The 14,340-nt window shown below is 47.9% G+C and overlaps 2 protein-coding genes across 2 annotated transcripts in view; one reads left to right on the top strand and one right to left on the bottom strand.

Annotated features, from left to right (window-relative positions):
* The window catches only part of LOC307247383 (kelch-like protein 10), a gene marked incomplete at both ends in the record, with an annotated part of 2,461 nt that extends 79 nt beyond the window's left edge, over positions 1 to 2,382 (top strand). The window contains 2 exons of the mRNA XM_080023536.1: positions 1 to 55; positions 774 to 2,382. The exon at positions 1 to 55 is cut by the window's left edge and continues 79 nt beyond it. Of these exons, the coding sequence (XP_079879662.1) occupies positions 1 to 55; positions 774 to 2,382 (1,664 nt within the window). The remainder of the gene's footprint in view (positions 56 to 773) is intronic.
* A 4,118-nt stretch (positions 2,383 to 6,500) lies between these two features.
* On the bottom strand, positions 6,501 to 12,899 carry lats1 (large tumor suppressor kinase 1; the record flags this gene model as incomplete). Its single annotated transcript, XM_080023527.1, has 7 exons — positions 12,543 to 12,899; positions 12,254 to 12,404; positions 10,583 to 12,051; positions 8,629 to 9,211; positions 8,205 to 8,387; positions 7,836 to 7,942; positions 6,501 to 7,100 (listed from the first exon to the last, which is right to left on the bottom strand). The coding sequence occupies exons 1-7, from the start codon at positions 12,894 to 12,896 to the stop codon at positions 6,501 to 6,503; spliced, it is 3,447 nt and encodes a 1,148-aa protein (XP_079879653.1). The 5' UTR covers positions 12,897 to 12,899.
* Between the last annotated feature and the right edge of the window lie 1,441 nt (positions 12,900 to 14,340).

Here is a 14,340-nt window from a genome sequence, read left to right as displayed (position 1 = left end):
ACGTAGAAATCAATGCTCACAAGATCGTCCTGAGTGCCCGCAGCAAGTACTTCAGGTGGGTCTGCTTGGTTATATATATGCATATATATGTCAACGACCTCATGGTCAGAAAGAAACTTGAACAAAGAAATGATTGAGAGCCTCCCCTTCAAGGATGTCTTGGAAATTAATAGAAACGTAGTAATAAAGTGATATTTGCATGAAATAAAATGACACTGTGTGAGACATCAGAGGTCATTCAGATGTCTACTGTTAAATTCAACCTACCTCCTTTTTTAACACATTAATATACGTCTCCGAGGTCCCCAAAACATGTTGTAAAAGTTTTTTTGCTGAAAATACCACTCAGATTATGTATTCGAGCCCTTTTAACATGCGTCCAATCGCATGGTCATGCTCCAGAAGTGGGTGGAGTTACTAAGATGGGAGCGGTTCTAATTCTTTTGAAGTGACGCAGATTACTGCGATGACGTATATCAGGGCAGCAAAGCTTAACGGCCCATTTTAGGACATGTTTTCTGAAACAGACAGCTTGCAAAAAAACTGGCTGGGTTGTCTTTTTTCGCAGTTTGTGTGTTAGTAGGCCCATCAGAGACCCAAATGTTTGTGCAGAAGCACTGAAAAAGTGAGCTTTGCATAATAGGTCCCCTTTAAAATATTCTGCAAACACAGTTCTAATAATAGCAGAATGATTGTACTCATGTGTTTTAAAGTTTACCTGGGACAGTTCTGTTCAGTTCAGTCAGTCTGATAAGCTCAAACTCCACCCACAGGGCTCTCTTCACCGGCGGTTGGGCCCAATCAGAAAAGAGAATCTACAGCATCCCCGGCGTATCTGCGGACATAATGTGTCTCCTCATGGATTACGCCTACACCCGGTCCTTCACTGTAAGAATGGAGAACGTAGAGGAGCTCATGGTTGCGGCGGACTATCTCTCCATGCTGGATCTTGTACAAATATGCTGTGACTTCCTCCAGAACCAGCTCTGTCCAGAGAACTGCATTGGCATCTGGAGGTTTGCCGCCAAGTACTTGTGCAACACGCTAAGATGCAAAGCCTACTTCTACATGCTGCAGCACTTTGAGGAGATGGTTCGCGTCTCCAAGGATTTTCTGGAGCTGACAGTGCTGCAGCTGGCCGCTATCATCGCTGAGGACGAGCTGAACATCAAGCAGGAGAGCGTTGTGTTTGAGGCCGTCCAGCTCTGGATCCACCATTGTGTCCACGAGCGCAGGGGCCACATGGCCCTGCTCCTACCCAAGATTCGGCTTGGCTTGATGACTATAGGTTACTTCATGAACAATGTGAAAAAAAATGAATTTGTGAAGGACAGCACTGAGTGCAAGCCCATCATCATTGACGCTCTCAGAGCCATGAGTGTCCTAAACTTCTACGGACGCTCCCGCTCGGGTTTCAGCAACCCTCTGATCCGCCCCCGCCTGCCCTGTGCCATCCTACTGGCCATTGGAGGCTGGAGTGGCTTTAGTCCAACCAATTGCATCGAGGCGTACGACGCCCGAGCAGACTGCTGGGTAAATGTGACCAATAATGAGGAGAGCCCCAGGGCTCAACATGGCGCTGCTTTCCTCAACAGCTTTGTGTACTGCCTTGGGGGCTACGACAGTGGTACTTATTTCAACAGCGTGCGGAAGTTAGACCTTGTCACCCACTCCTGGCACCAGGTAGCGCCCATGCACAGGCGGCGCTGTTATGTCAGCGTTGCTGTGCTGGATGGCTGCATATATGCCATGGGGGGCTACGACGGACATAAGAGGCATCGCACCGCCGAGCGCTATGAGCCAGAGACAAACCAGTGGACTCTGATTGCAGCCATGCATGAAAGAAGGAGCGATGCCAATGCCACAAGCTTGCACGGCAGGGTTTACATCTGCGGTGGTTTCACAGGGTATAAATTCCTGATGAGCGCAGAGTACTACAACCCTACAACCAACCAGTGGACACTGATCACCTCCATGACTAGCAGGCGTAGCGCAGTGGGGGTTGTTGCCTACGGTGATCACGTTTACGCAGTGGGAGGTTTCGACGGCATCAACCGCCTGCGCACTGCTGAAGCATACAACCCCATCAACAACACCTGGCGAGCAGTTCCCCCCATGTCCGATCCCCGCAGCAACTTTGGCCTGGAGGTGGTGGACGATCGCATCTTCGTAGTGGGAGGCTTCAACGGCTTCGCCACTATGGCTGATGTTGAGTACTACGACAAGAAGACAAACAAGTGGTCCGATGCTGAAGACATGGGGATTATCCGCAACTCAATGAGCTGCTGCGTGGTGTACGGCATCCCCAACATGGAGGAATACGCTGCTCCACGGGACGCCCTACCCCATCCCAGAGACACACAGTGGGAAGGATCCTCCTGAAACCCCACTGCCTTAACACAGTTAAACCTAATCAAACCAAAGTCTCCTAATTCTTCAGTCCTTACCTCACTCCTCCATAGTGGTGGCCGCAGCCCCCATCTGTCAAGTGTGAACAAAGTTTTCATAAAACACACAATATATTTAAAAACATTTTTCATGTCTGGTAAATCATGTGCAAATATACAATATTTTGAGCCAGTGTTAATCTTAAGCGCTTTCTTCCTATTTTGTAAAATCTTTGGTTCTAATTCTTGTTTTGTGCCCTTGGCCAACTACTGTGGTAATCAATGGAGGGGGCGTGTTTTTGTTTCTGTTTTTTACATTGAAGTGACCTATTTGTGCCACTCTGATTGGCTGCTATGGGGAAAAGCCTTGGGCCCAGTTTATAGTTCTCGGAGCTGCTTGGCCAGACTCAACCACTTGCTGGCACCACGAGCTAAGCGCAAGCCACGCGGAAAAAATGTACTATGAAATCAATGGCGGGCATTATTATGGATCAGGTGGACTTAAACATTTGTTTTAAAGATGTTTTGGAGTAAAAATGGGAGGGGATAGACTGGAGACATGTCTTCCAAATGATTTACAGCTTACTCAGAAGTACAAAGACCAAAACATAAGTTTTGGGTTATTTGGTTTCAAAGAAAGTTCTGGCTAAGGCTGAATTTCTCGAAGAATTGCGTTTTCTGGTAACAAGAAAATAATATAAGCATATAAGCATATAAGTCACCACAAGCTCTGGTTTAACATTGTATTTTATTTAATTTGTGGTCCATATATAGCCAAACGTCAACTTCTATAACACCATATTAGTGTTGTTCTGGGCACTTTCCTTTTCTCCCCTGCACACACATTTGCCTCCTATTATGGTGCATTCTTCACATTTGCTGACAGAAATCAAGTGTGCGTTTTCTATTTAACGCCTAATATTGGCCTCTGACATACATACACCAATCAGCCACCACATAATAACCACCTCTAATATCCACTAATATTGTGTAGCTCCCCTCATGCCCCCAAAACAGCTCTGACCCGTCAAGGCATGGACTCCACAAGACCTCTGGAGGTGTCCTGTGGTATCTGGCACCAAGACGTTAGCAGCAGATCCTTTAAGTCCTGTTAGCTGCGAGGTGGGGCCTCCATGGATCAGGCTTGTTGTTCCAGCACATCCCACAGATGCTGGATCCTAACCACAGCCATCCACATGATTCATCAGACCAGGCTACCTCTTGCCATCGCTCCATGTTCTAGTTCTGACGCTCATGTGCGTCTTGTAGGCACTTTGGACAGTGGGCCGTGGTCTGCAAGGGCATTCTGACTGGTCTGCGGCTACGCAGCCCCATACGCAGCAGTCTGAGATACACTGTGTGTTCTGATGCCTTTCTATCATAGCAGCATTAACTTTTTCAGCAATTTGTGCAACAGTAGCTCTTCTGTGGGATGGGACTAGACGGACTAGATTTGTCTCCCCCCCCGCATCAATGAGCCCATTGGCCCCCACGATCCTGTAACCCATTCACCGGTTGTCCCTCCTTGGACCACTTTTGGTAGGTACTAACTACTGCATACTGAGAACACCCCACAAGACCAGCCTTTTGGAAATGCTCTGACCCAGTCATCTAGCAATTTCAAAGTGGCTCAGATCCTTACGCTTGCCCATTTTTCCTGCTTCCAACACATCTACTTCAAGAACTGATTGTTCACTTGCTGCCTAATATATGCCACCCCTTGACAAGTGCCATTGTAACGAGATGAGCAAATTAAAGTTAATAACATTTTCTAACAAACGTAAGGTGATGTGTTAACAAGCCCAATAACTTATTTGCATCACAAACTTGAAATGTACCCATCCCCTTTTCCCCTTATTTCCCCCCCTTTATACAGAGCCATGAAGGGGGATCACCATCTTGACTATGAAGCAATTGGAGCTGCTGTTTTGAGAATGTGCTGCCAACCATTTTTGTAACAAAATAAACGAAAACCCATTCATGGAAAACTGTGATGTGGGCTGGGTAATTTACCTACATTCAATTGCTTTTGCTAATTTTAAAACACCAGAGGTGATGCAACATACCTCACCTAGTGAGAGGCCCAGCCCTTCGCATATTTTTCTGTATGTGGCCCTCAGTGAAAAAAGTTTTGACACCCCTGCTGTAGCCTTTGACAACTTAAAGGTGTAGAAGCGATAAAGGATGGGAGGCTGGAGTCGGACACAGCCTCGACCTATGGATTTCATCCTTCATCTCTCGGATCTATTCTGTGAAGTAGTACAGGACAGTGGAACAGAAAGGAGTTTAATGCTTTTTCTGGCTCATTTTTTCTTTCTATCATTTCTGCATTTTGGTATGGCTTCTCTGCCTCACCTTTTAGAGAAACCATCTCCGGTGAAGGAGAACGTAAGCTTCTCAGAGCAGCTCCACCTGAAAAATGATTCTGTAAGGTGCCGTGTTATCTTGGGATCCTTTAGACCTGTTTAAAACAGTCACTGTTGTTACCAATATTGTAATTCAGAAATAATGACCGCTACTAAAAAAAACAAAATAAGTACCCATACTACATTTTTGCTGTGCTTTGAAAATGTGATTTTATTTAATTTTTTTTACATTCTTTATTCATCACCCTCTTCCCTGTAGCCACCTTCTCAGAGCATATCTGTACACAGCAACATTGTCTCACTATCACATGATTACACTAGCCAGTGCAGAAATGCCCAGTGGTCCTTGTATTGCGGATCTACATTCAGAAATCTTAATACATAAGAACGTTATTGCCGTTTGTGGGACAAAAGTATGTGGTCAAAGGCCGTGCTCTTGTCCATCACAATCGACTCCCCTCTGCCAGAATCTCTCCAACAGGATCAAGTTTGATGCTAGTTTCTACATTATGTTGTTGGGCGGGGTCCAAAACCCACAACACAGTGAGCTGGACTTAACATGGGATATATTTTGCTTATTTATCTGTGCAGCTATTTGCACTTAAAGTAAGTGCGAGTGTGTTTGTGTGCTTTGGTTGGAAGATGCTATGTTGATGTAAGAGTTCAAGTTAAACCAAAGCCACCGGGTATCCTGTCAGTAAATCTGTTAAAAACAAAGTATATTAAGAAAAAAGGTCTAAAGATTGAGGGGGACCGATTGAAAAATAAAAATGATCAGAAGAACTGGCTGAAGCAGTAGACACATAAGAGGGCCTGCCCTAAAAAAAAAATTACCTGATAGCAAAGGGAGAAAAGATTATTTACATCAACTGTGTACAACATAATTTATAAATACATTTTAAGTATAAATTAGAAAAAATAATACAATCCTAGTTAATGCGACTAAGTCTATTCTCATTTCAAAAACTGATTATTAACCCCCCACCCACCCACCCAGCCCCTTGAATATTTGGTGAAAGACAGCAAAAAGATCAAAAGGCACGGCAAATTAATATTTACGTTACTTATCCCTGCGAGAAAAAACTTCTACAACTCATGTCACTAAACCCTAATCGCAGGTCTTCTTAAAATATAAATTAACAAAGAAAAAAAAAAAAGTACATTCCAAAGAAACAACACATTTCCGCATACTCAATTCCCCACCTAAACAGGAATCACCACTTACTATATAGATTTTTTTTTAATAAATTAAAGGCGGATGGGGGGGGGGGGGGTGACCAAGATATCTTCTCGCACTCACTTATGAAAGATTTTCCACCAAACCAAAAACACAGCACATACCTCGTATTCCCAGCCAGCCCCCCCCAAAAAAAGTCATGTAAGTCACCGCTTTATTCACACGTTGGAACTCGAATGATAATGGGTGGTTACAGCAGACGTGAGATTTTGGAGCTTTGTTGCATCAAATTTTGTGCTTCTGGGGGGCAAAACAAGGTTCTAGGTTACCATTAAACACCGGGTTATTGGACACGATTAGGTTGTGTTTGTGTTAATAGTGTAGCAGTACGGACAGCGTCTCCATCCTAGTGGTTCTTACATTCCAAAATGATGCACTAATTGGGCGTTGCATGCAAAGAGTGACATCTGTTATCTGTTGCTGCTTCTGTCAAGCATAGAATCATCGTGTATTAAGCACAAAATCCTCAGAAGCTAGTCTCCCCCTCCTACATACACAGAAAACGCGCGCTCACACGTACACCAGGTCCCTCCCTTGAGTCCCAGGCCTGCTGCCCTCCCTCTGCTCCAGCTCCTCCTCCACCTCCTCCTCCTCCTCTTCTTCCTCTTCCTCCTCCTCCTCCTCCTCATCCTCCTCCTCATCCTCATCCTCTTCTGAGGCCAGGTCCTCTGGGTCCTCCTGGCCTTCGCGGTAGCCCCCGTACGGGATGGGCTTAGGGCAGCTGTAGGGGTGGCCGTTGTCGTCGAAGAAGCGGCGGAAGGTGAACTCGTAGAAGGCGTGCTCGGGGTGCTTGCCATTGCGGAACCAGCCGTTTAGGGTGTCGTTGTGGTTGCCCTCGCCATCGCTGCTCCACAGCTTGTCCGGGTCCACGGGGTCGAAGTTGGAGGTGTCGGTGCAGTGGGCGATGGTGGGCACGTAGGGCGCCGCCTGCTGCCGCATGTCGCTGGAGAAGTCGATTGCCTGGAAGAATGGCTGCGTCTTGATGTCGTCGGCCCCGTCCTTGCCCAGCCGGTCCTCGGGGCCCCGGCACAGCTTGACAATGAGGTCCGACGCATCAGGGCTCAGCTTGGCCTGCGGAGGGATGTGCAGCGTGCTCTGCCAGTTTATCACCTTGGTGAGAGAACACAAGTTGTGTTATGCATTTACACTGGATTCATTCTGGCATTACAAAATGAAATTCAAGGACTTTCAAGTATCTTTTTAAGCACTTTCTTTCCATTTTCAAGGACTTCAATTTTCAATGCCATCTTTATTAATTACAATATAATCTTAGTCTCATTGTCTATTATTGATATATAGTTAAATTATATCTATTATACGTATATATTATTAATGTCATTGTCATCTACTATTATAAGTGTCTATTACCAACCATGCTGGATTCAATTTAATTTTCCTGGCATCATCTAGGTGCGATATGATTAGGGAATGGCAACATCACAGGTTTTCAATGATCGCATTTTTTTTTTTCAATGACTTTTTAAGCACTTCAGCTCAAAAGGGGCCCATTTCCAAGGAGTTCTAGTACTAAAATATCTGATGATGAAATTCAAGCACTTCAAACCACATCCCACTCCCTCATACAGGAAAGGCAAAAAAATAAAAAAAATAAAAAATTAAGGCACAACACAGAGTGTTAACATTGTTCCAAAAGACAAGAAGAAACATTTTATTTTTCCACAAAAGGATTCTACGCATGCGCCATCCAAGAAAGAATGAGATGAAGCCTCAGTTTTCTACAGAATAAAGTATCACTGGGGAGAAAACAAAAACAAGCTGACGGTAGAAGAAACAATGTGCCGCTGTAGAGGTGCAGCCCATCTCAATGGTGGCATTTCGACATACCTTGAGCTGGGTTTCCAGGGGTGTGGTGGCCAGGAATGGAGGCTGACCAACAACCATTTCGTATAGTATGACACCAACGCTCCACCAATCACAGAGCTGGGTGTATCCTTGAGAAGATAACAAAAGCCAGTTTCATATTAAAAACAAAAACGCTTCTCTCCCTGTTAGGAAGTCAATAATGAATATTAACTTGTGTTCGTGAATAATGTACTTACTGACAGAGATATATAGATACTGTATATTAATGTGTTACACTTTTCAATTCATGTCAACATATGTTTGTTCAGTAAGAGTGCGTGTAAAGAATGATGATGAATAACATCTCTAGAACCCTGTACATGTCCAGGAAGACCTTCTTCGCAGCTGTACCTGTTCGGAGAAGCACCTCTGGGGCGATGTAGTTGGGCGTCCCCACCAGGGAGTGGGCCAGGCAGCGCTGGTGCTGCCTGGCCTTCCTTCTCTCCAGGGGTTTGAGACGGTCCCCACAGCGGCAGTTGGCAGGATCCTCCCACTCCTTGCTGAAGTCCATGCTGTCTTGTCTGATGTGGTCCCCTGGAGACAGAGACGCATTTAAAACAGTGACCTGGCGCCCGCTGTTTAGACAGCTTTTCTGTTTCCCCTTTGTTGTGTGTCTGAACGTGTAGAAACATACTTCGCTCCATTGTAGCGGTGTGACCACCTAGATTTTGGTAAATCAAGTCAGGCAGTTGGCAGGTGTGGTGGTAATAAATTGCCAAGAAAAGCAAACCGTAATATGTAGGTGCTCTAAATAATGCCCAAGGTAGGCACTTACCGCTTTGGTAGTACTTTGAGTCGTGCGTCCAGCGGAAGCCGGTGCACAGGCCAAAGTCAGTGAGCTTGATGTGTCCGTCGCGGTCGATGAGGATGTTGTCGGGCTTGATGTCACGGTGGATGAAGCCCATCTTGTGGACGCTCTCCACGGCGCAGGTGAGCTCGGCGATGTAGAACTGCGCCAGCTCCTCCTTGAAGATGCCCAGCCGGATAAGCAGACTCATCATGTCGCCGCCAGGGATGTAGTCCATGACGAAGTACAGGTGGTCCCTGTCCTGGAAGGAGTAGTAGAGGCGCACCACCCACTCGTTGTCGGCCTCTGCCAGGATGTCCCTCTCCGCCTTGACGTGAGCCACCTGGTTCCTCAGCAGCACGTCCTTCTTGCGGAGAGTCTTCATGGCGTACAGAGCCCCGGTGTCCTCCTTCCTGGCCAGACACACCTCACCGAAGGCACCGATGCCCAGCGTCTTGATCCGCTTGAACATGGACTTGTCCATCTTGGCCCGCTTCAGCCTGATGTAGTTAGACTCCTTCTGGCACAGCATCATGCGCATCTGCTCCTGGGCGTCCAGAGACAAGCCCACCTGACAGTGGACAGAGTAAGCAGTTCAGCAGTCACACCTCTTCCACTGACCACTTCAAAATAACCTCTACAAATAGGGCCAATAACTAGGGCAAATAGGGGTGCAGTTTCAATGACCATACAGGTGTAATTTGGACTTTTCATCATTATTAGAGGTTTTCATGAAATTTTGGTGCTAATATACAATTTAGTTTGGTGTAGTAGACTGTAAATTAGAGCACACACAACCTGGTGTATGCTATAATAGATTTCCGTCTACCTAGCTAAACACTTATGCGCACAACGTTTGATAAAGACAGCAAAAACTAATGATAATTGAAGAGGAGTCAAAACTACAACGATAGAGTCCTTTAAGATATAAGGGACAACAGGGTAAGTAACAACTGGCTGTCATGGGACTCATCTATATCACTACATGACGGCGGAGCGTGAGGGGGGCCTGCCATGCATGACACATGGCACGGATCACAAGGTGCATTTTTTTTTGTAAACTGGGAAATATAAATACATGATCTAAAATAAAAACACACTGTGTTTTTTGTTTTGTTCAGGGAATGGGGGGAAATTTAGAGAAGCGGCGAAAATTGGTGGTTATGAGCTGAGAGGAGGCGCCACTCTCATTCTGCGGCATTGTTTTGCATCTAAAATTAGCACAGTGCTTTCAATGCAAATTATTATATTATTTAAAATTATATAGTTATGTTTACAATTAATGTTGAGGGGGACAACTCTCAGGAAGCTGCCCTCTCTCAGTTTTCCCAGGAAGGGGATGGGGGGTCGGGACCCCGCTATCCCCCCCGTCATTTCCGGCCTGACTACATGACACACTGAAAGGTAAGTTAAGAATTATATAATTATTTTGGGACAAGACGTTATGTGGCAAAGTGGGTCGTGGTCAGTGACAAGGACAACATGGAGGCTCATGCATATATATATATACATACATTTAGGGTCGCAGGAAAGCAGAGACACGTTTACCTTCTACATCAGCTGTTAGTGACAGCGAGGTTGAGAAAAGGATGAGAAAGAACAGCTAAGAAGAAGAAGAAAAACAGGAGAGCGTGAAAAGTAGTCCAAGAGAAAAAAAACTTCACTCGTCTAAAAATAGAATACATACAGGAGAGTTTGGTAGAAAAAGCTTGGAAAGAAATGAAAGGTTTCAAGGGAGGAGCTTGTAATTTTTATCCCTTTCCTGTATTGTTGGATTATATTATTGTGCTGTGGTGCATGTTGGGCTCAATGAGTGGCAATAAGGGCTAATAAGAAACATAACTGACAATCCCCCCAAAGTTTAAGAGTTGTGAAGAAATGTTGATAACATCAAAGTATGAAAGTGAGTTGAGTCAGGTGACCAGTGCTACTGATCTCTCACCCGTTGCATCTCACTCTCCAGCTGCTTCCTGCGGCGGATCCGCTGCTGGTGGTTCTTCAGGATGTTCTCCACGTGCTGCTCCATGAAGAACTTGAAGGCCTGGGGGGAGTAGAGCGGCACCCGCGTCGACTCCCCTCTCCGCTCCTCGTCCTTCTTGTTGCGACGCACAGGAACAGGTGACGTGGTGATCTGCTTATTTTCCTTCTCCATCCCCACTGCGCTGTCGGGGCCCTCGGGGGACACTTTGTCACCTGTGTTGCCGCCGCCGCTTTCTTCCTCCTCTGCTGCCACCTCCTCCCTCCCACCGCTGGGCTTCGCGGCTCCCGGCTCGTAGGTCTGCTGAAGCAGGTGCTTGGGGTACGGCGGTGGGGGGCCCTGGTAGCTGGGAACATCTGCGACAGTGGGGACCTGCGCAACGGGGGCTGGAGGCTCTGTGTAGCTACTTGCAGGCGGAGTGGGTGGGGGTTGCTGCATCCAGGGTGGGTGCGTGGGTGCCACGGCCGTGTGCAGCTCTGGCTTCTGGACACGCATGCTCTTGACAGGCTGCAGGATGGGGGCCTGAGTGATGGCCGTGACTGTGGTGGCAGAGGGTTGGGAGCCGGCCACATGGGCTGCCCTGCTGCCCAGCTGGTGGCTGTTGAAAGAGTTTGATCGTGCGGGAATGTTATGCTGCCAGGAGGGCGACAGGTCCTGGGTACTGCCGCTGCCTTGGGAGGACTGCAACTGCGCGGCTCCAAGTGGGGCCTGGGACCAGGACTGAGGAGAAGCCATGTTGTACAGATCCATGTTGTGGCTGTTCCGGTTGGGTACCATCATTGACTGAGGGACGTTGCTGCCGTTGACGTAGGAAGGGGAGGAGGCAGAAACCCCCGCCTGCATCTGCTGTTCAGTGGGGCTCAGGCGACTGCTCTGGGTGACGGGATACGGGGGAGGGGGCTGCCGACCCGTCCCTGCCATGTAGTCTGGCTGAGGGGAGCTGTTCTGAGACCAGCTGGATGGGAAGGTGAACTTATTCCCTCCCGAACTCTGCATTATGATTGGCTGGCGGCCAACGGGCACCGGGCTAATGCCGCGCTGGCCTTGCTGGACGGGGGTTGAGTACCCGTCTGGCCAAGCGCTGGGGGGCACAGGAGAGATGCGGGGCACCAGGTAATCCATGTTGCCAGAGAAGCGCTTGGTGGATGGGTTGCTGTCCCAGCTTGGCGGGGGAGGGGTCGCACCACGGTTTGGCGGGGGAGTGACGCTGCGCACTTGGGGCGGTAGGGGAGGGTTGACTCTCTGGCTGTTACCAGGGTGACCCTGGGGGAAGGCAGGGGGTCCTCGAGCCTGCATGTCTCCCTGGGGCCCCGGGCTGTCAGAACGATACATCATCCCATCGACCATGATGGGACCGTGCCTCTGAGTCAGAGACTCCTTAGAGCCCTTCCAGCTAGGCCGTCTCACCACAGGCTGCTGGATGTGAGAAGCACCTGCAAGCAGAGGCAGAAAGAAAAACCATGACATTAAAAAAAAAATAACTTCCGAAAGTGACTCACTCATTGGCTTTTTCAGTGTGCGTTAATCCATTGACAAGCAACTTCCATGAGGCTACAATGTCAGCATTTCATTGAATGCCCTGGAAAGAAAAGCGAGAAGCCACTAGTTTGTCACTCTCATAGGAGATTGACCTACCCGGGCCTTTCATGCCTGCATTAATGGGGCGTGCAGCGGCAGCGGCCATCTGCTCCCTCACTGCGTCCTGGTAGCTCATCTTACTGATGTACTCTATGGCCGCCTCCATACTGCGACTGTTGGTCTGCTTCAAAGCGTAAATCACCATTTCCTAAAGGGAAAAACATTTTTACTAGGGATGGACCGATACAAATGCCAGGCTAAATATCATTTTCAGAGAATATCTCCCTCATGCAGGCCCACCCCTCCATTTTGAAAATGTCCACATATCTTTCCTCTCCTCCTTTACCTCCTCAAATCCAACGGCCAGGAGCTCCGACAGCATCTGTTTGTTCACCTCGCCGGTTCGGCCCGGGGCGACAGGTTCGTTGGCGAAAGGCATGAGGGACTTCCGGATCTCCTGCAGGGCTTTGTGGTAAGGGTTTTTGGGGTTGCTGCAACGCCCCTGTTGCCTCGGGTCGTCGGCCAGCATCTTGCAAGCAGCAGAGGGATCAGTTTTAGCCGGGTCGGAGGGCCTGGACAGGTTCCGCAGGCTCTCGCGGATCTCCTGCAGCATCTGCTGGCTGTTGCCACTGTAGTTGCTGGCGGGGAAAGTCTTGGGTCTCATCTGTCTGTGTCCTTCGGGTTTCTCGGCTCTCTTCATGTAAGAACATGTGTGTGGTGACGGCCGAATGGAGGAACTGGAGGAGCGCGCGTGACGTTCTGCTGCGCTGGGACCACAATTCTGAGGACAGCCTCCAAGTCTCCAGGGTCTTCACTTTGGCATCCCCCTGCGGCAGGTGCGAATCATCAACTGCTGACACATCATAGAGTACAACTACAAAAAAAACAACAACTAATAGAGCGCTTGCCATGATATTCATCACGGTAAGATGCAGTGAACCAGAATGCCTGAAAAAACAGCTATAACACCACCTGTGGGGTAGGATTTCAATACGAAACTACACGGTGTTGGTGACCAGCGATGGTTCCCCGGCGCGTCGACAAATGCTGCCCACTGCTCCTGGCTGCCCCCCCCCCCAGGAGGAAGGACAAGCCAGGATGGGAGAAATGCAGAGGCCACATTTCACTGGCCACAACCCAAAAAGCGTGTGTGTGTGTGTGTGTGTGTGTATGCATGTGTTGTTGTAGTGCGGTGTCATGTGACGAATAAAAATTCTTCTTCTTCTTCTTCTTCCAATGGAATGTTGGTTGAAAAACTGGATGTTGTTATGCTAAGCACGACTTACACAACCGCGAAGGTATTGATGGTACGTGTATTGTTGCGGGGCAGGTTTATTTTTGTACGAGTGTCTGACTCTGTTTGACTCCACATCTGTAGCAGCGGTCCCTCTGAGTTCAAGAACACTGAACCGACAAATAACGCAGCGTCAGGTGTGAGGAAAACAAGCGCACACCTACTTTGCGATAATTCATCGTTCTTCAATTTACATAACCGTATTATCATCTGGTACACATGTCAACGCGGTGTTCCCCTGCATTTTTTTTAGGGGGGGGGGGGGGGCTGAGATCCAGCAGCGGCCTGAGTCTAATCAGAAGGCTAGCGAGCCTGCTAACTAGCCTGCTAGCTCAACAACAGGTTGCACGCTAGCTTGATGGCTCTGAGAGAATTGTCAACATTGAGCTTGGATTGGGGGTGTTTTTTCCCCGCTCAAATTAAAAAACTCACCAGTGGTGATAAACTGCCACTCCGCTTGCTACGTTCCCTGCTTTGGTTCGAAAACGGAGACGGTCGACGGCCTGTTGAGCTGATGCAGTACCAGGTTTCCTAGCCGCTGCTAGCCCTGTTGAATTCCTGGGATGTCTCTGGCTGACAAGCACCGCGTCAAGCACGCGCGCGCCGCAAACCACTTCCTGTACAGGCTTCCGGTTAGCTGTCACAGTAAAAGCCGGCCTTCACGCCCGCTTCACCCTCGGAGACGCGCTTGTTCTCCTCCCTTCGAACAAACCTTCGTCATGTATTTGAGATAAACAGCAGAATGATATCTGTGTTTTTCATTTCACTGAATGCATTTATTGCAGCGCTTCAACAATATATATTTATACATAAAATATGTATAAATAAATAAATACATATATATACACAC

This window comes from Zeus faber (assembly GCF_960531495.2).
Source record: "Zeus faber genome assembly, chromosome: 2".
NCBI lineage: Eukaryota > Metazoa > Chordata > Actinopteri > Zeiformes > Zeidae > Zeus > Zeus faber.
The sequence above is the reverse complement of the archived record's forward strand: the minus strand, read 5'-3'. Positions and strand labels throughout refer to the sequence as shown.